The sequence below is a fragment of the Peromyscus californicus genome, unplaced genomic scaffold (assembly GCF_007827085.1).
Source record: "Peromyscus californicus insignis strain IS unplaced genomic scaffold, ASM782708v3 Scaffold_21__1_contigs__length_65335640, whole genome shotgun sequence".
Lineage (NCBI taxonomy): Eukaryota > Metazoa > Chordata > Mammalia > Rodentia > Cricetidae > Peromyscus > Peromyscus californicus.
In genome coordinates, this window is record NW_026294514.1 from 58,054,016 (window position 1) to 58,080,686 (window position 26,671).

At 49.3% G+C, this 26,671-nt stretch overlaps 1 protein-coding gene across 8 annotated transcripts in view; it reads left to right on the top strand.

Annotated features, from left to right (window-relative positions):
• Positions 1 to 26,671, top strand: part of Col6a3 (collagen type VI alpha 3 chain) — an 82,930-nt gene that overhangs the window by 37,524 nt on the left and 18,735 nt on the right. For all 8 annotated transcript variants that reach the window (XM_052750452.1, XM_052750450.1, XM_052750445.1 and 5 more), the window contains 25 exons: positions 1,033 to 1,635; positions 3,586 to 4,191; positions 5,696 to 6,310; positions 7,203 to 7,802; positions 8,410 to 8,747; positions 10,070 to 10,148; positions 11,939 to 12,087; positions 13,189 to 13,281; positions 13,813 to 13,866; positions 14,719 to 14,790; positions 15,431 to 15,457; positions 15,560 to 15,604; positions 15,720 to 15,773; positions 16,759 to 16,821; positions 17,375 to 17,440; positions 17,720 to 17,773; positions 20,367 to 20,402; positions 20,886 to 20,948; positions 21,640 to 21,702; positions 21,949 to 22,011; positions 23,153 to 23,215; positions 23,953 to 24,003; positions 24,146 to 24,181; positions 24,625 to 24,687; positions 25,642 to 25,704. In XM_052750452.1, coding sequence (XP_052606412.1) covers positions 1,033 to 1,635; positions 3,586 to 4,191; positions 5,696 to 6,310; positions 7,203 to 7,802; positions 8,410 to 8,747; positions 10,070 to 10,148; positions 11,939 to 12,087; positions 13,189 to 13,281; positions 13,813 to 13,866; positions 14,719 to 14,790; positions 15,431 to 15,457; positions 15,560 to 15,604; positions 15,720 to 15,773; positions 16,759 to 16,821; positions 17,375 to 17,440; positions 17,720 to 17,773; positions 20,367 to 20,402; positions 20,886 to 20,948; positions 21,640 to 21,702; positions 21,949 to 22,011; positions 23,153 to 23,215; positions 23,953 to 24,003; positions 24,146 to 24,181; positions 24,625 to 24,687; positions 25,642 to 25,704 — 4,019 coding nt within the window. The remainder of the gene's footprint in view (positions 1 to 1,032; positions 1,636 to 3,585; positions 4,192 to 5,695; positions 6,311 to 7,202; positions 7,803 to 8,409; positions 8,748 to 10,069; positions 10,149 to 11,938; positions 12,088 to 13,188; positions 13,282 to 13,812; positions 13,867 to 14,718; positions 14,791 to 15,430; positions 15,458 to 15,559; positions 15,605 to 15,719; positions 15,774 to 16,758; positions 16,822 to 17,374; positions 17,441 to 17,719; positions 17,774 to 20,366; positions 20,403 to 20,885; positions 20,949 to 21,639; positions 21,703 to 21,948; positions 22,012 to 23,152; positions 23,216 to 23,952; positions 24,004 to 24,145; positions 24,182 to 24,624; positions 24,688 to 25,641; positions 25,705 to 26,671) is intronic.

The following is a 26,671-nucleotide window of genomic DNA, read 5'->3' on the forward strand; positions in this document are numbered from 1 at the left end:
AGAAGGCAGCCTGCCCTGCTGATAGAATGAATACACATACACACACATACACACACACAATACAAATATATATTACGACCACATCTATACACATACTGATCATATATTCCTTTTGATTGAAAACTGAGTCTCTAGAGGCTCTTTTCTGATAAAGGGAGTCTCTCAAGGTTAGTTTGGGGTGATCTGTGACCCTAACATAGAGGTCACATTCATTTCTTCCACTGATTCTCTTGCGCCTTCAACCTTTGAAGTCTTAAGATCTGCAAAATGCCTGGCTCTGCATGTTCCCAGCAATTTCCTTGAGTTTACCTTTCAAAGTTAGCAGTTCCTAGGTACATAACCCTAGCTGGCCTGGAACTTGCTATGCAGATCAGATTATCCTCAAATTCACAGAGATCCTTCTGCCTCTGTCTCTTGAGTCCTGGCATAAAGGTCACCACACCTGGCCTTGCGATTCTGTCCACATTTAAGAAAGTTCAAACAAAGGGCCCTCTCTACTGGCACATTCCTCTTCCACCACTGCCCCAATGCTTTACCACGCACACCATGGCTTGCAGCAGAAGGAATTCCTTCCCCCAATGCTTTACCACGCACACCATGGCTTGCAGCAGAAGGAATTTCTTCCTGACAATTTTTCTAGGTCAGGCATCAGAATCCATCCTCCCTGAGCTAAAGCCGAGGTGTTGGTAGGGCAGGTTGCCTTCTAGCTGGAGGGCCTGGGAGAGGACCCATTTCTTTCCCTTTTCCAGAGTCCAGAATTCATTCAAATTATCTGGCTCATGGCCTCTTCTCCATCCTCCAGATGTGCACCCTAGTCCCGTCCCCCTTCCTGTAATGATGTTGTGCCTGCTGGGGGGAATAAACACCCTTCATCTCTAACTTGTCACTTAATCATCTCTGCAACGTCTTCTTCACAGACAGAAGGATTTGGGGTTGGACCTTCCTGGGGGGCTGTTATGCCCTCAACACGGTGATATATAGCTGTTGTGTCCAGTCCTGTGTGAGTCACCAGGTGTTTCTCTCCAATTTCAGGTGAAAAGGATGTGGTGTTTCTGATTGATGGCTCCGAGGGTGTCCGGAGTGGCTTCCCCCTGCTAAAGGAGTTTGTGCAGAGAGTAGTGGAGAGCCTGGATGTGGGTCCTGACCGGGTGCGTGTAGCCCTGGTGCAGTACAGCGATCGGACCAGACCTGAATTCTACCTGAATTCCCACATGGACCAGCAGGGTGTCATCAATGCCGTCCGCAGGTTGACACTGCTGGGTGGCCCAATCCCCAACACAGGGGCGGCACTGGACTTCGTGTTGAGGAATATCCTGACCAGTTCCACAGGGAGCAGGATAGCAGAAGGTGTCCCCCAGCTCCTGATCGTGCTCACAGCTGAGCGGTCAGGGGATGATGTGAGAGGCCCCTCGGCGGTCCTGAAGCAGGGCGGGGCTGTGCCCATTGGCATCGGCATCGGGAATGCTGACATCTCTGAGATGCAGACCATCTCCTTCATCCCGGACTTCGCTGTGGCCATTCCCAGTTTCCGGGAGCTTGGGACGGTCCAGCAGGTCGTCTCTGAGAGGGTGATCCAGCTTAACCGTGAGGAGCTGAGCAATTTGAAACCAGTGATTTTGCCATTGCCAAGCGCAGGTGAGGGGTTGGGGTGGGATTATTTAAGTTTCTCTTCCCCATAATCACCTTGGCTACTTGCTTGGACTGTGTGCAAAGCATTTTCAGTCTTGTTTCCCCTGCCACATAGAGTGTAGAGCTGTATGAAAAACTAGGAGCCTTATTTTTTTTTTTTTTGAGATATCAAATAGTGAATCTAAGATTCTTGTTTGTGGCCAAATTAAAGCACCGAAGAGGGCATGCACGTGACATAAATCCAGGCTTTACAGAGGAGCCTGAGGGAGACCCTTGCTGAGTGTCCAGCCTAAGTGGCACCTTTGGAAGCAGTAGTCTTCTGCCATCAGGAGGAGCCTGACCACAGATGCCCTGCTCTGTCCAGAGGGGTAGAGTCTCCCCTCTGTTTGTATCTACAGCACCAGTGTGTGACATTTGCTTAGGATTGAGAGGTGTCCCAACTGTGGAGAGGCCATGCCGTTCTGTGCGCAATAACCCTGAACAAGGTCTGAGCTGTGGCCTCTAAGAAGGAAAGAGGCCAAGAGGCGCCCATCCTCAGCACGTGTCAGCCCAGGGCCTGTGCTTCCTGGGCACTGAGGCAGGGTGGTCACAGGGCAGAAAGGGGCAGAAGTGGCCCTGTGTTTTCATGATGTGGAGAGAGGGAAACGAGGGATCAGGGAAGGAAGATGAGGTAATGGCATGTGAGAGAAAGTTGGAGGCAGGATTTGCCTCCTGTGTGCCCTGAAGGTCAGCTTTTCCTTGGTGTTCAGGTGAGAGCCATGTGCTCTGTGCACTTACATGGAGTGCTTGAAGATGTTCACACTCATATACATTTGAGGAATCTCTCTCTCTCTCTCTCTCTCTCTCTCTCTCTCTCTCTCATAGCAGGGGAATGCAGCCATTTCTAAACTCTGTTGCAGCACAGGAGTATCTGTCAGGGTGTACCTCGAGGCCCTAGGGTGCTTGTGTGCCTGCGTGTGTGTGTGTGTGTGTGTGTGTGTGTGTGTGTGTGTGTGTGTGTGTGTGTGTGTGTGTGCGTGCGCATGCGCGTGTGTGTGCAGAGTCTCTCTCTTGGGAAACTAAACCTACGCTTCCACAGGGCTTGGCTCCTGTTTCGTTCACTCCCCCACACATCAGTGACCACTCTGTATGCTCCCCCTTTCTTCCCAACTTGTGTCCTCCACTTCTCTCTCTCCACGCCTCACTCTCAGCTTCAGACCTTGAGCCCCATTTCCTAGAGAAACTGCAAGTAAGTTGAAGAGAACGTTCAGGAACTCTGCTTGGTCCCTCCCACTGATGGTTCCACACTTCACACTTCAGAGTGATCTTTTTTTTTTCTGGGATGGCCCATCTCTGCCTTCTACCCTTCTCTTTGTCCCTGCTCAGTTTACCCCTTCACATCTCACTCACCCTGCCCCATCATCCCTGCGGCGTTCTCCATTGTGCTGGATGATTCCTCTTATGGTCGATGTGTGTTGCCCAGGCCAGCTCTCTCAGTGCCCCACTGCCCTCCAGCAGCTCCTTCACCTTTGGAAGACTTACATGTGCACTGTGCAGGGCCTCTCCCGCCCTCTCAGAACCACACCAACCCATTGCTCACCCTCACCTCACATTCCTCAGAGTGCGCTCTCTTCTGAGTCCCCCACCTGGCAGAACCAGTGGCTGCCTCCCAGCACCCTCGTATGGGGCCTGTGGGCAGTTCTTGCCATCGTTGATGCCCCTGGTGTAGGTACAGCTCTTTGGTTTCTGCCTCCCTCGGGCTCACCCTTCCAAGTCTTTTGCTGGTTTCTCTTTCATCTGACATTTAGATGTGAAAACACACACGGGACTGGCTCTTTGGTCTTCTTACTGTAGTGCCTGGTACTAGGATCTCTTGCCCACTGGGCACAGATTTGATGGCAGACTAGGAGATGGCTCAAGAATGCTTGAAGTCTGACATCCTTGAAGCTGAAGGCCATAATGCTGTCTACTTTACAGGTGCTAGCAGCAAGAAGGACGTGGTCTTTCTCATCGATGGATCCCAAAACGCCAGCCCGGAGTTCCAGCACATCCGCACCCTGATTGAGAGGCTGGTTGAGTACCTGGACATAGGCTTTGACACCACCCGGGTAGCAGTCATCCAGTTCAGTGAGGACCCCAAGATGGAGTTTCCTTTGAATGCTCACTTCAGCAAGGACGAAGTGCAGAATGCTGTGCGCCGGCTGAGGCCCAAGGGCGGGAGGCAGGTCTACATCGGCAATGCCCTGGAGTACGTGCTCAAGAACATCTTCCAGAGACCGCTGGGGAGCCGTATAGAAGAGGGGGTCCCGCAGTTCCTGGTCCTCATTTCATCGTCGAAGTCCGATGACGAGGTAGACGACTCAGCAGTGGAGCTTAAGCAGTTTGGCGTGGCCCCGCTCACCATAGCCAGGCACACAAACCAGGAGGAGCTGGTGAAGATCTCCCTGAGCCCCGAGTACGTGTTCTCAGTGAGCACCTTCAGGGAGCTGCCCAGACTGGAGCAGAAACTGCTGACTCCCATCACCACGCTGACCTCCCAGCAGATCCAGCAGATCCTGACCAGTACTCGCTATCCCCCTGCAGGTAAGACCCGTGGAGGCAGGGCTGCTCTCCTAACATGATTTTTTTTTTTAAATAAAATTTTCATACTAGTATATATTGTAGGCACCCACATATCTCTTTACCCCCTTTTCTTACTTCCCCCTCTTTGTTTACCTTTGGTCCCGGGGGGGGGTGTTGTGCTCAGCAGGGGACCCCAAGACTGTGACCTAGGCCAGTTCCCCAGTTTTCCTCTTTCTCAGTGAATGGTCTCGCTTCATAATCAACTCAACATTTCACTTTGTAGTATTGCACTGGAAAAGCCTGGAATTGAGGCAAAGAAAACCAGGCCAGAGAGGCAACCTATTAGTTTAGTTAAAGGGTATCTGAGAGACATCTGGAATTCCAACAGGAGAATGTGGCTCATCTTTCCCAAGATATTTTGATTGATTTTATACAAGTTGAAATATCTTTAATTCAAAATGCTTGGGACCAGAGTTGCTTCAGATTTTGGATTTATCTCTTTTTTGGAATATTTGCACATTCATCATGAGCTAACATGGGCATTGGACCCAAGCCTGGACAGGAAATTACTTCTGTTTCTTATAAATCTAACACAACAGTCTTCAGGTAATTTCATTCAATTAAAAAAAAAACTCAGCATGAAGTAAAACTTTGCAGTATAGAGTTTTCCACCAGTTAAAAACCACATCCTGGAGAAAAGAGAAAATAATAGTAAAAAGAAAAAAAAATTGAATGCTCTAGGTTCATTAAAATGCAATTTAACAAGATTCAAGGAGTATAAGAAAGCCAATGTCTGGGGACAGTTTACATGACTCTTGGCATGCAGCATTGCATTGTGGGAACCCTTCCCTCATGGATGGAGGCAGGGCAGCAGCAAAGGCTGAGGAGCCACGTGGGGCTCATCTTAGCGGTGTTCACTGTGGACAAGTGGTAACAGTTGACCTCAGGTGTCTCTATCCTTTCATATGACAAAGATGTGGGCCTCGGTGGTCACAGTGTCTTTGGTGGTTCCTGCTCATGATTCATGATTCTGTTGCTATGGTAACATGGGATTAGTTTCTCAACAATCCCCATAGGTTTTAAATTAGTAGTAGCCCAAGCCACAAGGCCAAAATCAAAATAAAGTTGACTTAGAGAAAGTTTTGGATGACTTAAAATATTTGAAGAAGTAGTTATTACCTGCATTTAGAATGCCATTTTTTTTGTTAGATGTGTGTGTGTGTGTGTGTGTGTGTGTGTGTGTGTGTGTGTGTGTGTGTGTGTGTAGGTCAGAGGACAAGTTTTGAGAGTGGTTGCTCTCCTGTGGGGTCTTGAACTCAGACCATCAGGCGTGCTGGCAAGCACCATTACCCTGGAAAACACAACTTTCAAGGCTTAAGTCTCAAAAGCCCAACTCGTGTTAGATTATAACTTCAGTGTTGGGTCACCCTGAGTGTGACAAACACAAGCTCCAGAAGCTGAGGTAGTGAGAAAGGCAGAGCGGGAACACACAGGAACTGAACTCCACTTTTTCTTCTGTCTGTAGTGATTGAAAGTGATGCTGCCGACATTGTCTTCCTGATTGACAGCTCCGATGCCGTCAAGCCTGATGGCATCGCTCATATCCGAGACTTTGTGAGCAGGATTGTTCGAAGACTCAACATTGGCCCCAGTAAAGTGAGGATTGGGGTCGTGCAGTTCAGCAATGATGTCTTCCCTGAGTTCTACCTGAAGACCCACAGGTCACAGGCTCTTGTGCTTGATGCCATACGGCGTCTGAGGTTCAAAGGAGGGTCTCCCCTGAACACTGGCAAAGCCCTGGAGTTTGTGGCAAGAAACCTCTTTGTGAAGTCTGCTGGGAGCCGGATAGAAGATGGAGTGCCTCAACACCTGGTGTTATTCCTGGGTGGGAAGTCCCAGGATGATGTGGCTAGGCATGCCCAAATCATAAGCTCATCAGGGATCACGAGTATAGGGATAGGGGACCGAAACATCGATAGAGTCGACTTGCAAACCATCATCAATGACCCCAGACTGGTCTTCACGGTTCGAGAATTCAGAGAGCTGCCCAATGTAGAAGAGAGGGTCATGCTTTCATTTGGACCATCTGGGGCTACTCCTCAGCCTCCTGGTGTAGACATAGTTTCTCCCTCAAGACCAGGTAGGAACTGTTTGATGCTTGATTGCAGAATATGGTGTCAACTGTTTTAAATGAAATGATAACTAGCTTTCTTTGCAATAATATTGTCAGGGTTGTGTCTACAGATATTAGAAATTAAATATTGGGGAAATAGTTCATTTGAAATTGTAGAGGGAAACATGTCCCCCAAAACATATGATCATCAGTCCTCCATCTTTCCTGAAGTTAACCACAGGGCTGCTGAAAGGCTTGATGTAGTTGTCTTGGAGGATCACATTCATTGGCTGGAGTCAGCCAATGCCCACTGCACACAGATTTGAAGTCAGGTCATCCCTCATGGTGGGTTACCTACTGTGATCTAGGCACACTTCCTTCTTTGGGCCGATATGATCACCATGACTGTCCTACTTACGGCATCCTCTCCTTGTCTAAGTCCTCACCCCTGAGACTCTAATCCAACCCCTCCAGACCCTTTGCCTCGCTCCTCTTCTGGGAGATGGTCTTTCAGACACTCTGCACTCAAGCGGGGCGGTTTTCCTGAGGGACCCGCGGTCCCTCTTTATTTTTTAACTGTCTCCTTCTGAGCTGGGTGGGCACATCCTGTGTTCCTCACACTGTCTCCAGTCTCCCATTTTGGCACTTCTGGAAGCATAAGTCTAAGTGGTCAGATAATCGGGTCTGGTTTGCTGAGTTCTTATGCCTCCTTTCCCTTTTATTTAGGTGACTTGCCATTTATCTTCCAGTTTTTAGTGTACTGGCTGGAGGATGGGTCTAGAGGGGCACAGAACAGAGTGCAAGCTCTCCTTACTGATGAAGTGGTAGAAGTCTTAGTTATTTTGATTTGCATTGTGTGTGTTCACATTCTGAGTTTGGAGGCCCGAGCTCCCCTCATCTTCCTTGTACTCACTTGTAGAGAAGAAAAAGGCCGACATCGTGTTCCTGTTGGATGGGTCCATCAATTTCAGGAGGGACAGTTTCCAGGAAGTACTCCGTTTTGTATCTGAAATTGTGGACACCGTCTATGAAGACGGCGATTCCATCAGAGTGGGGCTGGTCCAGTACAACTCAGACCCCACGGATGAATTCTTCCTGAGGGACTATTCCACCAAAAGGCAGATTATTGAAGCCATCAACAAAGTGATCTACAAGGGAGGGAGGCATGCCAACACCAAGGTGGGCCTGGAGCACCTGCGGCTGAACCACTTCGTGCCTGACGCTGGCAGCCGCCTGAATGAGCGAGTCCCACAGATCGCCTTCGTGATCACAGGAGGGAAGTCAGTGGAGGATGCTCAGGACGTGAGCCTGGCCCTCACCCAGAAAGGTGTCAAGGTGTTTACCGTGGGCGTGAGAAACATTGACTCTGAGGAGGTGGGGAGGATAGCCTCCAACAGCGCCACAGCCTTCCGCGTGAGCAGCGTACAGGAGCTGTCGGAACTCAGTGAGACCGTTCTGGAGACTCTGCATGACGCGATGCACGAAACCCTCTGCCCTGGTGTGACGGATGTTTCCAAAGGTAATCGTCACGTGCACAACTTCACTCTTCCTGCTGACACTGAGTGTCCCTAGTGCTGTCCTGTGGGTTCCTCAGGTTCATGGTTGCTTTGGACATTTATTTATGACCCTGTGCTCACCTACCCACTGTTCTAGAATGTTCTCTCAGGATAAGCGTCAAAGCCTTATCAGCTTCACTTTTCCTCCCACTATTTAATTCCCCAGATGGTTTAGGCTCACTTATCTTTAAAAATGTATTTTTTTGTGTGTGACACAGCCTGATTTGGAGCATGACCTGGAACTCATAAAACTCCTGGGTGGGCTGGTGCTAGGGTTATGGGTCTGCCTCTCATTCGCAGTTATATGTTTATTGGATCAGTTGCCTGGGTTGGGGGCATTTGTGTTCTACAGTACTTTCATTTTAAAACACCAACTTGAGATAGACTTAAATACCAAATGTACATTATTGTGTCTAAATAGCTAACCCCTCCCCTCCACCAAGAGCAAACATATTCAAATGGCCCAGAGTTTTGTTTCCTGACAGTGAGAGGGAGTCAGAACTAGTTGCTTCTCTGAGTTCCCACGTGGAAGATCTCATTTTGCTGTCTACCTTCGTCTCTCCTTGCCAGCCTGTAATCTGGAAGTCATCCTGGGGTTTGATGGCTCTCGAGATCAGAATGTATTTGTGAGTCAGAAGGGACTCGAGTCCAAGGTGGACACCATCTTAAATCGAATCAGCCAGATGCAAAGGATCAGCTGCAGCGGCAGCCAGCTGCCCACTGTGCGGGTGGCGGTGGTGGCCAACACACCCTCCGGGCCAGTGGAGGCCTTTGACTTTGCCGAGTACCAGCCAGAGCTGTTCGAGAAGTTTCGCAACATGCGCAGCCAGCACCCGTACATCCTCACAGCTGACACCCTGAAGCTGTACCAGAACAAATTCAGGCAGTCCTCACCCGACAGTGTGAAGGTGAGTGGCCCAGGGCTAGGAGTTCCGTGTGCTGCAGCTCCTCTGGCTTCTGGAAACTCATCCTGAGTGTTGGGCGTGTGTCACAAAGGGTGGGACAGGGTTGTTAGCGCCTGTGAGGAGAGTTACTCTCTTATGGACTGACCGTAATTCCCTGTGTCTTCTTTGTCTTGTTAGAGCCCTTTAAGCCCCCAGTGTCCTAGAAATTAGTAGTAACTCAGCTGGGAAGAGTTGGATTTGTGACAGACCCACTTTTAATTATAGTCTCGTTAAAGATATGCTGTTTGTTTGTATTCTCTCTCTGTACACACACACACATCATACACACATGTTCAAACACACACATCAAACCATATACATACCCCCACACCATACATACACATAGCACACATACTCATCACACTGCACATACACACAACACACACATATACCATACCACACATAATACACTCACCACATTGCAGACACACATAACACACTCACACACATACGCACACTATATCACACATACACATAACACACTCATCATACTACACACACACACACCACACTGCACATACACACAACACATAACACACACACCACACACACACACACACACACACACACACACACACACACACATACACACACAATGTACACTCATGCTGTATTTGTTTGCTAAGGCTGCCAAACAAAATACCATAGGCACAGTGCCTTAAACCACAAGAATTTCTTTCTCACAGTGTTGGAGGCTGGTAGGCTCATGTTAAGACCTGGGCAGGCCTGCTTTTCTCCAAAGCCTCTCAGCTTGACTTGTAAATGGCAGCCTTCTCCTTGGGTCCTCACAGGGTCATCCCTCTGGCTGCTTGTGGCTCAATGGGTTCCTCCTAGGAGGTCACCAGACAGACTAGATTAGGGGCCACCCAGCAATCTCACTCAGCTTAGTTGTTTCTTTAAGATCCTGCCTGCAAAAGCAGTCACATTCTAAGGTACCAGAAATCAGAATTTCAACACAGTTTAGTCCAGCACACACACACACACACACACACACACACACACACACACACACACACACACACACACACAATTTCTAGAAACTGTTTCTCATAAGTATGAGAATGAGATAAACTTTTTTGTCATTGTTTGTAGTTTTTAAAGATAATTCTAAAATGGATGCACATTCCTTCATGTTACACATTGATAGCACAGTGCCCTTGACCTTGGCCTATAGTCTCCTTGCTGTAGATGGGGAATTTGAACTCACCACCCCCCTCAGTTCCCTTCCGACTGTCTGTGATGCTCCCTGGCAGTAGGGTGAGCCTTGACTCCTCTGTTGCTTATAGGTAGTCATTCACTTCACGGATGGAGCGGATGGAGACCTGGCTGACTTACACAGAGCATCAGAGGAACTCCGGCAAGAAGGTGGGTCCCAGGCTTCCTCAGTGTGAGAAGTAAGCCCCTCCCCGTTGTCCAAGGCAGACCTGCCACTTTGCTGAGCGAACTCTATCAATGGAGTCCTGGGGTGTGGGCCATCAGAGGCTCTAGCCCTGCATCTTGGCCCGTCATTCCCTGCTTGGGCTATAACATAGGGTACTGAAGTTACTTTTGAGCAAGGGACAGCTTTAGTGACAGATCCTAGCCCTGCTTCACAGACACACTTACCAGGGGACTATCCAGAATTAGTGAGGCTTTTGCAAAAGAGCTCAAGTATTAGTTCATTCAAGGCCATCACATACACTAAGGATGGCAGGAGCTGACTAGAAAGCTGCCCCACTATCGGTTTCCAGTTCTCACAGCTTCGTAGTTAAACCGCTAACTATAACACAACCAGTATTCATCCCTTAAATTAGTATAACTAATGTGAAATAAGTCACGTAAGTTCTTATCAAGCAGACCTGCCCATGACTGGATGGGCAGCCTGGCTTGGTCAGGTGAGCTTTGGAATGTCCCGCTGTTGACAATCAAGCATTTGCCGAAGCCAGAGGCTCTAGAGCAGTGTTCTCAACCTTCCTAACACTGAGACCCTTTAATCCAGTTCCTCATGATGTGGTGATTCCCAACCATAGGATTATTTCATTGCTGCTTCATAACTGTAATTTTGCTATTGTTATGAATTGTAATGTAAATATCTAATATGCAGGATATCTGATATGTGATCCCCAAAGGGGTCATGACCCACAGGTTGAGAGTCACTGCTCTAGATGTTAAGGAAGCAGAGCTATCCAAGCACACTTTCTTTAAAAAAAAAGTTTTATTTATTTATTTATTTATTTATTTTGTGTGTGTATGTGTGTGTGTGTGTGTGTGTGTGTGTGTGTGTGTGTGTGTGAGAGAGAGAGAGAGAGAGAGAGAGAGAGAGAGAGAGAGAGAGAGAGAGAGAGAGTTTATATGGACCAAGTGTGTGCAGATGTCCTCAGAGGTGTTTGATCCCCTAGAACTGGAGTTGTGAGTCACCCATTATGGATGCTGGGAACTGCACCTGGGTCCTCTTCCAGAGCAGCAAGCACTCTTAAGCACCTGAGGCATCTCTCCAGACCCACTAAAGCACATTCTATTTACTAGTTGAACCCTGCCCCCAACGCAGTGGAAATGACCTGCTGTGACCCGCTGTCAGATGCATTAATACTTCAGTTCTCCTCTGTAGGGTCAGAGGTGATGTGCTTCACGGGCATCACTCCAATTACTCAGAAGAGGGCAGCATTCCAACTCTTCCAAGAAGCAGATTGGTTTCATCAAGCATGTGTGGGTTACAGCAAAACTTTACTGTGAACTTTTATTTAAAAACAAACAAACAAATAAACACACGCAAAGGGCTGGGGATGTATCTCAGTTGTAGAAAGTATGCATAGCATGCCTACTTCATGTTCCCAGTGTGGTGGTTCATTTTCCCAGGATCACCACAGAGCAAACAGCATGGACCAGAGGGATGGCTCACTGGGTAAAGGCAATGGCCATCTTGCCTGTTAACCTTAGCTCAGTTTCCAGGGACCCAGAGGGAAGAAGGAGGAAATCAGTTCCTCCAAGCTGTCCTCTGACCATCACATGTGGTACTTGTGTTCACTCTCCGCCCCCCCAAAAATGTAAATTGAACAACAACAACAAAATAAAAACCCAAAGTTGGATAACAGAACAAAACCAGAGTGAAGAAAAATGACATCTGGCTCTCTAATGCCTAGGCGAGGTGTATTAATTAAATGGTTCTTCTCTCCCAGGTGTCCGAGCCCTGATCCTGGTGGGCCTTGAACGTGTGGCCAACCTGGAGCGGCTGACGCAGCAGCTGGAGTTTGGGCGGGGCTTCATGTACGACAGGCCCCTGAGGCTCAACTTGCTTGACTTGGATTATGAGCTGGCAGAGCAGCTTGTGAGTCTTTGTTTCTCTCAGAGTTTTGCACACACACTAATTGAGATGTTTGGCGTCTCAAGACAGCAAAGCCGGATGACTTGATGGCCTGGTGACTGGGGGAAGGGGATTTGGGTGTGTCATTTAATTCACCTGAGACCTCTTTTATTGCTGTGTGAGTCCTGGATATGGCATCTGCCTTATCTGCATGATGGGATCAAGACTATACAGGGAAAGAGAGACGAGACCACTCCCTGGTGGGAGAGTCCTCTCCTTGCCTCCTCTTCTGGGCTCCTCTCTCAGTGAGAGCAGTTGCCTCCTGGGATGGGGAGTGGGGGTGGGGAGTGGGGCCAGTGATTCTCAGATAGTGACTAATGCTGTAAGAGTGGGAGGGACCAGCTCTGCCCCTTCTTCTTCTCCACTTCTCTCTGTCACACAAAATTAGATTGTTTTTAATTGGGTAGAAGCAGGTTCAGACTAGAACAGGGCAGAAAACAAAGACTGTAGGGGAGCTCACTGCCGTAGAGCGTGCGTGACGAGCTAGTTCAGTGCATGGCAATGTAAACACATCGGGATGTGTAAGGTCAGGGGATGGGTGAGGGAGGGATACAGAGGGGGCTGGTGGTGTTAGAGACACACATTGTGGTGGTTGCGGCTCAGAGCCTAGGTTCCCACATGCTGCCCACCCTCCAGGGACTCCACCAGGCAAGCACTGATTTCCACGAGTCTGACCATGGCTCAGAGGACGGCAGGCCACGAATTTCTAATTTTGAATCTTCTTTGACCTCAGCCGGCTTCAAAGTATTTGTTGGATTTTATATTTGAGGTTTAGACAGATGGAGGTTATACTGAAAATACAAACCTTGAATATCTGTATCGGAAATTTCTGAAAACTGGGCCTAGTCTAGGACAGTGTGGATAAGAATTATCATAGTTGGTTGCTCTTTTCTCTTCCAACAATGGCATCCCACCCTATGCCAAGAGCTGAGCCTCAGCAGTAGCCAGCTTGGAGGACGTGGCTTTAGGTCGCTCCATCGTGTGTGCCACAGATTGAGGCTATTACCAGCACCTTGGTGGCTTTCTGTTTTCTCTTCTTTATTTTTCTTTATTTTTTCTTGGCAGGACAACATTGCTGAGAAAGCCTGCTGTGGGGTTCCATGCAAGTGCTCTGGAGAGAGAGGAGACAGAGGGCCCATCGGCAGCATCGGGCCAAAGGTAGACACTTGGACTCGTCACACCTCAGGCTAGACTTCAGGTTCCGACAATACTTAGCTGAGTGACTTCTCCAATATCGTGTATGGACATGAGAGGGAGAAGAGCCCCAGTGGTATTGCCAATTCTGGTCTCCGGCTGGTATCCCCAGGGTGTGTCTTGCTGGTGACGGAGAAGGCCCAAGCACCTGCCACCTTCCCCTCTTCCTGCTCTTGGACATCTGGATTTGTCACTTCTATAAAACAATGTGAAAACCTGTGCAAACCCACTGGCAGCCTCACGATGTGGGTCAGTGGGACCCTTAGCGCTTGCCTTGAAGGAGTGCCACCAGCTCTCTTGGTAAAGGAAGAGCCTGAACTATCCTGATGGAAAGGTTTATCACTGAATAGTGAGTGGGCAGCACTCTTGGCTCTGGCCAACACCTACTGCCTTACTGCCGCGCTGAGTTTCAGAACAGCCCCACCCAGTGAAGGGACTGATGAGATGCTTTATGCAGAACATAGGTGTCATGGGGACTCATGTGCTTTATTTCAGGGTATCTCCGGGGAAGATGGCTACCGAGGCTACCCTGGTGATGAAGGTGGACCCGTGAGTAAAAGTTAACCTTTCCCTCAAGTTTTTACTGGCTCTAGTTCTTCCCAAGTGGGGACAGAACAGTGGAGTTTGTCATCTGTCTGGTGGCCAGGGCCTTTCTCATTAGGAGAAAAATTATTTCCTAACCCAGTTAATCATTTTCCTTGCATTTCCATGCTATGAGCAATGAGGTTCTTTGAAAGTGATAGTTGTGGATGTGGCATGCAGGTGGAGACTTGATCTGTTTCAGAGTGGAGAAAGGTTAGGCAGGGGGCCACCAAGTATGGTGTGCCCAGTGCCCACTTAAGTGAATATGAGCAGAAATTAGTGTAAGCACCCCTAATCCCAGGTTCTGAGAGGCTGAGGCAGGGGGATGATGGGCAGCCTGAGCTATTATGTAGCAAGACTTTGACAAGTCTGAGAGGCTTTGGGACCCTATAACAAGGGTCTCTGGGATATGGGATGGAGGGGCTCCTGGGAGAGTAAGAGACCTCCAGGTGTCCAGCTTAGATAAGGGAGTCAGTGTTGACTCTGTTGTCATGGGACAGCTGGAAACCATGGCAATACAGAGGAATGGTCAAGGGAAAGAACTTCTATGGGACCCAGCACCCATACTGGGTGTCAGGGTCACTGATATTCAGCCAGTCAGGCAGTAGGCCCTGGGTGCTGCTACCATCCCAGAGTCTATTTCCCCCATAAGGTTGTGAGTTCTTGCTCAGCCAGGAGCTAGGGGACTGGGGATGTTGGCACACATAGCCTGGTTCCAGTGACGCCCTCTCCATGCTGCATGCCATTCTCTGAGACCGAGTTAAAAGAGCCACCAGACAAGGGACGCCAGAGTGCAACATGCCCTTGTTTTCTTTGCAGGGTGAGCGAGGTCCACCTGGTGTGAATGGCACACAAGGTTTCCAGGGCTGCCCAGGCCAGAGAGGAGTCAAGGTACAGTATGGATCCGGGGTGTAGGAGAGTCAGGACCGTGCATGCGGGGAGGATCCGACCTCTCCGTGTGCCTTGGGGAGGGAGGGTTGCGGGCCCGGGTTTCTCCATTCTTAGTGCCCAGTAGCCAGGGTCTCTTACTGAGGGTAGCTCTGCAGTGGGTGGGTCAGGAGTCCAGAGCAGAGGCTATGGCTGGAAAGCAGCCTGAGCGGAGAAATGGTTTCCTGTGGAAACATTAAGCAGCCAGGAGCCAGTCACGAGGTGCCACAGGCTGGCTGGGAGGAGCCAGGGGAAGAGGTGCAGCCTGAACTGCATAGGATTCCAGGGGCAGCTGCTTGCCGACATGGAGAGCAGGGTGGAAGGGAAAGGCCAGCATACTGCCAGTTATGAAGCTGCCCTTCTGTCTTCGGATTTACCTCTCCTTTCCAGAGATGAAGACCACCCAAGTATTCACCTCCAGGCACATTCACTTTATAGCACCCCACTTGGCGGTGGGAGAGGAAGCCAGAATATGTGTTTAATGTAGAACCCTCATAGCCAGGGGCTTTCAGACACAGGCCGGGGTGGGGGAGCATCCTTTGGCATCTGTCCTGAGGGACTGGCCCTGATCCACTCATGTTTCCTTTGTTCCCTTACCTTCCAGGGTTCTCGAGGATTCCCAGGAGAGAAGGTACTAAAGTCTGTTTGTTTTAATGTGAATGCCCCCCAGTATTTCTTACTTTCCCTTGCTGGGATAACTCATTCCACTCACTGTCTGTGTCTTTCTTCTCAGGGTGAACTGGGGGAAATTGGCTTGGATGGTCTGGATGGTGAAGAGGTGGGTGACTTTACTTCCCAAGTTCCAACTGCTTCTATTCCTGAGGTCCCAGTTACCAGCAGCTGAGTCTGGAGGAGCTGTCACATCACATGACCCACTCTCATTGTCTTTACAGGGAGACAAGGGGTTACCGGGTTCATCTGGAGAACAGGGGAGTCCTGGAAGAAGGGTAGGTGTCCCATTATCTCACTGTTCCCAGGGGCAGGGGAAGATATAAGACCATCTCCAGGGACCAGTTAATATTCTTTCCATGGGTTTGTGTGTAGATGTATGAGTGATGTCCCCTCTCAGCTGTTACACCCTATATGCTATTTCCTTGTTGGAAAGCATGTTCTACAGGGTGGAGACAGAGTTTGTTCTGTTATAAATGAATTCCCAATGACCGGCACTGAGTGGCTCCCCAGGAAACATTTGTGGACTAGCCAAACACATCAGAAATGTTTTGATGTGATTTGGGAGCTGAAGAGATGGCTCAGTGGTTGAAAACATATGCTAATCCTACAAAGGACCCCAGTTCAGTTCCCAGCACTCAGCTTGGATGGTTCATCACTGCTCGTAACTTCCACTCCAGGGGATATGATGCCCCCTTCTGGCCTCTGCAGACACTGCACTCGGGTCCACACACACACAGACACGTATACATACTTGAAAAAAAAATTATCTTAGAAAAGAAGTGGCTTTTCTCCAGCTTCACGCTAAGTAGGAAGTGGCAGCAGGTGTTATCATGAGACTTACAAAAAGGGGAATGTAATTTTGATTAATGATCTAGAGTTCTAATGTATGCCATGAAGGTTATAATTAATAAACACTGCTGTATTAAGATTCCGGTCAGAGCCAGGCGGTGGTGGCGCACGCCTTTAATCCCAGCACTCGGGAGGCAGAGCCAGGCAGATCTCTGAGAGTTCGAGGCCAGCCTGGACTACCAAGTGAAAAAGATTCCGGTCAGAATAGGAGACATGAGCTGCTTTGATCACAGAAACAAGGCAATTGAGTGGGACAATAGATACAACCGTTTTCCTCACCATAGCAACCATCCCACACCTGTATATATCTCACAGCATCATGTTATAAATCTCAAACACTCGATAAAATAACTGTCAAAAGATTCCACCGGAAATGTCTAGTTTTTCACTTCCTCTGTGTGACTGATTTAGGGCGACAAAGGACCCAAAGGAGAGAAGGGAGAGAGAGGAGATGTTGGCATTCGAGGCGACCCGGTAAGGAAGATTCTCTGTTGTGGATTTCATGGGGGGAGGCTATGGGAGAAGAAAGGAGTGGCTTATGTTTTGAAATTGCTTTAAAATGTGCTGATAAAATATGAAATTTATCCTTTCAATTTCTTTTTTTTTTGGGGGGGGGTTCATTGGAGTTGATTTGTTTCCACTACAACAAGCGTTTGCATGTCACTTGGTAGATGTGTGTCTGGGAATGCCCTCTGGGACACTTTGCACTCGCCTTAAAAAGTGAATCTATGCAGCTCTCCGTAGTTCGTGGTTTGGAAACCCTTTAAGTCAAAGGCCACTGCTGAGATGGCCTGTTCTGCAGGTCACCTGCCTCTGTGGTAGAGGATGGAAAATGAGGCTGAATGTTCTCAGTAGGGAAGGACTTAAGCCACCCAGTCAGGGCCATGGTTAGGCTCTGGCCGTTAGCTGGGCAGGATGTAGCTCGGAGCACCATTTTGAGAACCTTCCCTTCATGCTGCTACTAAGAATTCCAGTGGCTGAAGCTTTCCTCATATGGGGCTCATTCCCCAACCCCTGTCGTTTTCAGGGTGACTCAGGACGGGACAGCCAGCAGAGAGGACCCAAAGGAGAGACGGGTGACATCGGCCCCATGGTACAGTGATCCAGACCCAGAGACCCTCTGTGCTCAAGGCAGAAAACTGACTCTTGTGTCAATCACACCCCACCAACTGCAGCCCCCATGAGCTGCAGAGTCTGTTGAGACCAGCAGCACTGTCCCGCAAGAATGTCCGGATCTCTGTCCTCCTGTAGACAGACTCGCACCCTGGGAATAGCCCCCCCCCCCCCCCGTATCTCCAGCAACATTCTCTGGGGTGGGGTAATGTTCTCTGCAGGTGAGAATCTCAGGCTGTTTTTTTTCTCCCCACACCAGGGTCTCCCAGGCAGAGATGGCGTCCCGGGAAGGCCAGGAGACCCTGGGAAGGATGTGAGTATCTTAGGATGCTGTGTACTGCCAGGCTGCTCAGTGGCAAGAGATTGGTGCCTGGTGTCTGGCATTCTGATATGGAGCAGCTCCTTACTGGGGGAGGAGGGGATAGAGTCATTCCTGAAACCATCTGTATTTTATGCTGTACAGACACAGTACCCAAAACAAGACAATTAGCATCAATTTAAAATGAGTACCTTTTGGCTTTTGATTTAATGTTGCTTGGCTCACGGTTCTGGAGGTGTTAGGGAGGCCCCAGAGCACAGCATAGGGCCTTCACAGAGCATAGCTAGCATGCTTCATGCTTGTGTTCCCGTTGGGGGAAGGCAGAAGGCAAGACGTGGATCTTTACACCAAATTTATTGCGTATAGAAAAAACTTTTATTCTTCATTTCCTCTGTCACCTGTCGCTTCTCCTTCCCTCAGTCCTTTGTTCTTTCAAAGAAAACCCTAGATAATCAAAAATAAAAAAAAGAAAAGAGAAAGGAAAAAGAAAAAGGTCTTTGCTGTTTTCGTCCTAACAGCTGATGCCGGCTGCTGAGGGCAGAGGGGGGTAGAAGGCTGAAGCAGACACTCGTTGCTTGTATAACTCTTGGTTTTTGTTTTGTTTTGGTTTTGTTTTTTTTGTTCTTTTTTGGTGCCACTCACATAAGGAAACTAGGTGCACTGTGGTTTAGCACACTGTGTTTTCGATACGTTTCTGGAATGTGTGTTGTTGAACGACTCATTGCACACTTAGTCACGGAAGAAATGTGGAAGCCAAGGTGAAGCCATAGCTGTCATGAAGCCCATTGAAAGCTTCCCGGGCAAGCAGAAAGCAGGGTCTTGGTAGCTGGGAGAAGAGGGGTCCCGCCTGAGGAGGAAGAAGTGGCCAGGAGGTCACAGTCCTCGGGGAGTGCAGAAGTTAGCGGGGGGGGGGGGGGGGGGGGGGGGGGGCGGGGCAGGCTGGGCTGGGCAGCTCAGGATCCCCAGCAGAGCTGGGCCCAGCAGTTGACAGTCACAGTGAGTTCCTGAGGCACAGGGCGTCCCAGAGCGGTGACACCCTTGCACTCAAATGGCTTCTAAGTTCCTAAAACAAAAATTAAATTGTTATCTTAAAAAGTTTGGACATTAGACTGGAGAGCTAGCTCAGTCTGCCAAATGCTTACCATACAGGTTTGTGAACTTGAGTTTGTAGGTAAAAGTCTGGGTGTGGTGGGGGGTTAATATGGTTGAGTCACATGGAGACAAAGGCTGATGTCACCAGCTGTTTTTTTTTTTTTTTTTTTTTTTTTTTTGGTTTTTTGAGACAGGGTTTCTCTGTGTAGCTTTGCGCCTTTCCTGGAACTCACTTTGGAGACCAGGCTGGCCTCGAACTCGCAGAGATCCGCCTGGCTCTGCCTCCCGAGTGCTGGGATTAAAGGCGTGCGCCACCACCGCCCGGCTTATCACCAGCTGTTTTAACCCAGCTCTCAAAACAATTTTAGGACAGGGCTGAAAGTCCAGTGTGGGGGTGGGGTGGGGAGGGTGGGGTGGGGGGGTTGGGGGTTGGGGGATGGTTGGGGGAGGTATGGTAATGCTGGAGGTAGAAACTCCTGTTGGAACTCAGGGCCTCTTTTAGTTTCAATGTAGGCCCTCGCTAAGTGCCAAGGGATGGAACACAGTAAATTTGCCTCAGGGTGAGGAGCAACAGACAGGCCTTCTGTCCCTTCCCTGAGGAGTCTGCTCTGCCAAACACAGACTAAGATGGGCTCCACCGGGTCCGAGCACTCCTCGGCTGCCTCCTCTGGCCTCTGCAGGCTGCCACTGAGCGATGAAACACTGAGTCTGATGGATGTTCCTTAGGGAGGAGCGAGCGGGTCTGGATTGCTGCTCTGTGCAGGACAGGAGTGGCCCTCATAGTCACACTGACCCAAGGCGGGAGAACAGCACTGTGGAGGCTGAGGAGTAGCTACTGTGCATTCCTGGGCTGACCACCCTGGGGATGGAGAATGTGGCTCCTACGTTTACAAAGCACTGGCCTTGCCCAGATAGCCTGGCACACCCACAGATCCCTTCCCCCAGCTCTCCACTGGAGCAGTCTCAAGGTGGGGAATCCCTGGGTCCTTCTGCAGTGAGCCCACATATTTTTAAACTAAGGCTCACCTCTGGAACACCCAGGGAGAAGCTGCCAAGACATAAGCCCAACTCTCAGGTTCACATGTGTGTACTGGGGTTGATCTTGTTATATTTGGCCAGGAGGGCTGAGAACCCAGGACTCTCTCTACCACGGGGAAGCATCCCGGCTCTGTTGAGTTAGCGCAATAGGAAGGTTGGAATTCTTGCTTCTCATTCTTCTCTGGGAACTGGCTGGGGTTCTGCAGCCAGAAGCCACTATTTTCCTTGGCAGGTCAGGAGTCATTCCCAAACTTCCACTGGAGTAACAAGCAGGCATAGCACAGAAGGAGAACCTGTTGGCGATGGGGAAGGAAAGAAGGCAGGGAGGTCTCAGTGTGAGCTCACCAGCCTCCTAGACAGACAGGCTAGTTTCTGGCATGGAGTTTGCTCTACAATGGGTGGATACGTGTGTTAGGACTCAGCATTCCCCTTAAAGTCATATGGCTTCTTCCCACAGGGTGGCTTTGGCCGAAGGGGACCTGCAGGAGCTAAGGTGAACCACTGGGCTGGATTGGCATGTTTCTTGTCTCTCAGTCACCCAGCTTCCCAGGAGACTCCCAGACACCATCAGCCTAGGGATTAAGATATTCTCCCTGGCCAACAGTGTAAAAAACCTCTGCCTTCTTCTCCATCATTTCTCAAACTCAGCCTCTTCTACAATAGAAGGTGTTTCATGTGATTTCCAGAGTGGGTGGAAGGAAGGAAGATGGCTGACAGGTGGAGTTCTAGGCAGCCCTCCGCCGGGCATGCCCATGTATCTGGCCTTCTTGCCTGTGCCAGAGAGAATTCAGTTCACATTATCCTTATTTCTCAAAGCTGCCCCTTGGAACAGGCAAGTGACAATTGTGTAGGCTCAGAGAGACGGCTACCGCCCCCGAGAGCAGGTTCTCGCCCCTCCTGTCACCAGCCATCTGTACCCTTTCCTCAGCCCAGAAAAGAGAGCTGGGGTTATTGACCTGCTTGTCTTGTCTCCAAGGGCAACAGGGGCGGTCCTGGCCAGTCAGGCTTCGAGGGGGAGCAGGGTACCAGAGGCTCACAGGTCAGTACCCTGGCATGACACATGCCTTGTAGTATTCCCCGGAGACCCCTGTCCCTTTTAAATTGAGGTGATGGTCACGTAACCCAGATTTGACCTTTACTAACAATTCCACAGCCCTTAGAGCATTCACCGTGTTGTGTGATAATTTTAAAGTATTTTACTAACCCCAGGGGAGGCATTGCACCCTCACCCTCCGTACTGCTCTCTACCGTTATTGCCCCCTACCCTATCAACCCCCACCTGTTACCCTCCACCTTCGTCATCCCCACCCATGTCCCCTCACCCTTATCGACCCCCACAACTGTCACCCTAACTGCCGTCACCTTCTACCCTACCCCTCCATCCCTGTTGCCCCCCACCTTTATTGCCTCCCACACCCTGATGCCCTCTACGTCTGGCTAACACTGGTCGTTATGGATTTGCCTATCTGGACTTGATAGGTGGATTTTTATATTTGGTTGCTTTCACTTAATATAGTTTTCTGGAACTCCAGACATGTTCTAGCACGTGCCAGAATTTTACTCCTTTCAATGGCTGAATAATATTCCACCACATGGATGAAGAACGGTTTTTCCGTTCACTGGTTGCTTAGCATTTGGGTTGTTACCACTCTTTGGTTACCTAGAAGTCGTAGGATTTCATAGGCTCAGCTCAACAGCACTCACCTGTGACATGGCCTTTCACTCCCCAGGGTCCTCCTGGTCCCGTTGGTCCCCCAGGCCTGATTGGAGAACAAGGAATTCCTGGACCTCGGGTAAGCCTCTGAGTGTGACAGCCGGAGTGTGTGTTGGCTGGTGGAGCTGATGCAGGAGTGGCTGACAGTGTGGACCCCGCAGCAGCTGCTCTGTGATTCTGTGGGCTTGAGTGGATAGCGCTGAATATCACCGAGTGCTTGGGATTTGTGGGTGAGACAGGTCACTTGTGACCTCTGACAGGGGACAGCCGGGATCCTTGGTCTGGACAGTTGTTGCTTCATGTACACCCCTCTTTTGCCTTACAGGGAAGTGGAGGCACTGCTGGGGCTCCTGGAGAACGTGGCAGAACTGGTCCCCTGGGGAGGAAGGTTTGTCTGGAGAACAGTAGTGCTTGGCTAAGGACAGAGGCCTGTGCTGAACTGGATGCTGCCCACCTCCCTGCTGCCTGCCCCCCTTCCCCTTCAGCCTAACCCCTGTGCATCAGTGGTCACAAACACCCTGCCCCGATTCCCCCCACTGAATGTTACAATTAGTGGTGGGGCATATCCTTAATCCCAGCACTCAGGAGGCAGAGTCAGGTGAAGCTCTGTGAACTGGAGACCAGCTTGGTCTAAATAGTGAGTTCTAGGACAGCCAGGACTATGTAGAGGTCTCAAAACACCCCCCCCAAAAATGAAAAAAAAGGTAGTTACATAGCCACTTGTGGTGGCTATGCCTATAATCTTAGTACTTGGTGGGAATGTGGGGCAGGAGGATTACTGTAAGTGTCAGGTGAGCCTAGTCTACATAGTGAGATCATGAAAAAAAAGTATAGTCAGTATTTTGTTTTTTATTGAAAATTTTAATCCATCCGTTCGTTCCTCTGTCTGTTCATCCGTCTGTCTGTTTGTCTGTCTGTCTGTCATGTATGTGGCTGTGTACACACCACAATGGGTATGTGGAAGTCATTGGACAGTTTGGCGGAATTTGGTTTTCTTGATTCTCCACATGGAATTCGGGGTTTGAACCCAGGTTGTCAAGCTTGGTAGCAAAAGCACTTCCTGAGCCTTTTCACCAGCCCCTGCGCTTAGCATTTTGAAATTGTGTATGTAGCAGTACCTATTTGTAGGGCACAATGTGATAATTTCATACATACATATAATGATAAGGTCAGAGAAACGGTCATTTCTTTGTCTTGGGACCCTGGAAACTCTTCTGGTTGAAATACATAATAAATTGTTATGAACTACAGCCATCCCACAGTACCCACTAGAACATTCCACTCCTGCCTAACTGCATGCTGGTACCTATTGCTCATTTGTGCTCTGGCCCCCACTCCTCTATCCCTACTGATCATGGGTCTCCACTCTATCACGACGCCAGCCTTTGCCGCTTCATGCGTGAGGCAGATGGGGCACTTGTCTTGCTGTGCCTGACTTATTACAATTAAAAATCGGCCTCATGGAAACCTAAAAGGTGAAATATGAGCCAGCCTCCACTCAGTGTGTCATCCTTTCTTCCCCTGTGTAGGGTGAGCCAGGAGAGCCAGGGCCGAAGGGAGGCGTTGGGAACCGTGGACCCCGTGGGGAGACGGTAAGGCCACCCAGTGCCCTGCAGGACTCACTAATCTTGAGGACAGGTGCAGAAAGCCGGGACCCAGAGAGGCTTGCGGCTCCCTGCTTGAGTTATTGGGAATACGGTTGAAAATTGTGAAAGCTGCTCATTGCAAAGTGGGTTTTGTTTCATTGGCAGCTTTATGGATGAAAAAGAAATCTATAGGCTATTGGCGGTTTCTCTAAACAAGCCACTTTCTGAAGACTGTGTGAAAGTGCCAGCTGGCAGATGATTATAATCTCAAGCTTTAAAGTATTGATACGTCTTTCCAACATGTTTCTCCTGCTGTGGAGTGATTAGCAGTGTTCAATCTGAATGCCTTGCATGATGGTGGGCACAGGCCTGGGGACAGAGAAGCCAGGTGTTTGGAGGAGGGTGTCTGGAATGGGTGACAGGCTAGGACATGAAGGGCTTGGCGATTGGAGAGTAAGACCTAAGCTCAGAAGACTCAGGAAGTCTGAGAGGTCAAGGTCAGCTTTCCTGTTTTGAAGAAGCCTCACAGATAAATGTTCACATAGACCTGAGCATCTCTGTGGACATGACCTTGCTCATACCTGTGGAGGAGGGCACAGAGATGGGAAGACTTCTCTCTCTTGTCTTTTGGTCTGAAAACATTCACGCCCTCACCCTCTGTTGAGGGTGGGGACAATGTGACATTTTGGCTGTGAGGTGCCTGATGCAATGGCTTGCAGTAACCTTCTCTCTGTTTCCCTTAGGGAGATGATGGGAGAGACGGGATTGGCAGTGAAGGACGCAGAGGCAAAAAAGTATGTATCTGCCGAAGCTTCTGAGGAAACCAAGCCCTGTTGTTGAGAGTCACCAAGACGGCTTCTCACATCTTGTATCAAAATCGATTTTAGATGCCTGTAAGTTGGGACCTGATACTGAAGCATTTATTGTCTTTTACAGGGAGAAAGAGGATTCCCTGGCTATCCAGGACCAAAGGTGAGTGCCCTGGGTGATGGAGCACAGCATTGCTTCTGGAGAAGCCTGGCATTTCCCACGAGCTGAAATCAGAATGTCTCAACTTCAGTCTTGTGTCAGCCCCTCAGGACAGGGCCACACTGGGAAAGTCTCTGACTCTCTAAGAAGCTCCCTCTTGTATGGGTGGAGGGGGCTGTACTCGCCCATGGTACTTGAGATTATGTGGACAGTGGAAGAATCAGGGACCTGTAAATGTCATACCCCACGTGGCAGGAACACCAGTGATGGAATAAATTTAGGCTTTCTTCACGTGACACCAATACACTGGAGCCATTTGTGGAAGTGAACCTGTGAACTACTTGGAAAGTGTGGTCCAGATGCCCTGTTGGAATCCTGCCCCAGGGACCCTCAGCAGGACCTTCTGTTGCAGACTTTGACATTTCATTTCTTGGCTCTCTTCCCAGGGTACCCCTGGTGAGCCAGGGGCAGATGGACCACCAGGACCCAAAGGTATCAGAGGCCGAAGGGTAAGTTCGCCCACACCTTGCTGCAGGTGGGAATGAGTAGGCTCATAGCAACAGGATGGGATGCTGAGCCTTTAAAAGACAATCCTCTTCTTTCTTAGCCTGATCAGTGACAGCCCAGGCAGTAGAAGGGAATTCCAAGTTTCAAACCAATGTCCTCATGGTCCATTATAGCCCTTTTCTGTGCTGTCCTTCTTCAGCCATGCCCCATTGAGGGAGGCTCTGACAGCCCTTTTTATAGCATGTCTCAAAAGTCACTAGCCCACAGATTACCTCAGCATGATGCCAGGGAGGCTTAGGTCCCAGGCTGGATGGTGTCAGTCTTCATAGTCCCACCTGGCCATGTTTGTTCAGTGAGGGAGCAGGGCTTAATGGGGGGGGGGGGGCGGTGTGGGCTGGTCAGGAGGCCTCTAGCATCCCAGGTGAGCCATTCCCCGGTTTCAGAGACACCTCTCACTTAAGCCACTAATGCCTCTGGATTTCTGTCTTCAGTGATCATTCACCTACCCTCCTAATATTGGATGGAATCTCAATTCGTGGTCCAGTAGATACATGCTACTAACAGCTGGTTTTTTTTAGCCTGAAATATAGTTAATAACAATAACTACCCAGTTAATGTGACCAGTAAAAACAGTCAATCTAGATAAGTTTGAAACAACGGGCTACTGGTGTTCATGAACAGTTATCTAACTGATCGGCAGTTGCTAATTCTCTTGGACACTCAGGAATTTTAGTGATGGTTTGGGAAAATCATCTGTCTTACTCAAGCCTGCCAGAGTGTACAGTGTGGAGGCTCCTGGAAACTCTTTGGGGTCATTTGTCCTCTATCCCTAAGTTTGGAGACAATCAAGCCCTGCTGAAATGAGAGACTTCTCACAGGGGAAGGTTGGAATAGTTTTCTCCTACCACCCTCCCACCTGCATGAGCTAAGACTGTTCCATCTTCTACCTCCTCTAGGGAAATTCAGGACCTCCAGGGGTAGTTGGACAGAAGGGAGACCCTGGCTACCCAGGGCCATCTGTAAGTATCCACCTAATTCATAACAAGTCATTATGTGGAAGGAAGGGTGACGGGTGTGTCTGATCTCTGAAGACTTCCCATCATCTTCTTGCCTCAAAAAGTCCCCTGCGCTTGTGGGACTGTCTGTTTATTAAACTGCTTCCCTTCTGATGCCATGATGGAGGGAAGAGCATTTGAAATAATACACTTTGAAAAATGTTTTGTGGAGGCCGGGAATGGATCTCAATGGCAGAGCATGTGCCTGTCGTGAACAAGATCCTGGATTTTGTCCCCAGAACCATAAATAAGAAAACAAATAGCTTTTTTTTTTTGTGGTACTGGGAATTGAACCCAAGGCCCTATTCATGCCAGGCAAGCACTCTACCACTGAGTCATAAATTTGTTTTATATGCCACCCTGTGGTGCAGGGAATATTATAAAAATGGCCTTTATGATTTCTCACTAAAGGCTTTTTCTGAGAGAGCAAGTTGCAGTACGTTAGTTTTTATCTTGGAGAAATTGCCCAACCAGGCCAAATCTGTGTTTGGGGAGCACTTCCTTTGTCTATAGATTCCTAAGGGAGCCATTGACTCATTGTTTAGAACCCATGGGTCACGCTTTCTCCAGGGCCCAGGAGGAATTTTTGTGACTGATACCACTGTTTCCCTATTTGGTTTGTCCCTGTATAGAAACGCACGAGGTTCAGGGAAGAACAGACAAGAGCTAGCCAAGCACTCCTAGAGGGAAAATTTGAGGGATTGGGTTGCTTGAAGCTAAGGGAAGAAGGCTGAGCCTGTGGATGTGATGGGTGCAAGACTGAGGATGGACACACTTACTGGGGTGACTCAGTTGTTTCAGGTTAATAGCCAAGAGAAACTCTTCAGGGAAAGACAGCCAAGTAGCCTGCAAAGCTTGACCATCAGGTTGACAAAACATGGGGACAAGACACAGGGGGCAGTTGCGAGTCTGTCCCAAGAGCCTAAGGGTA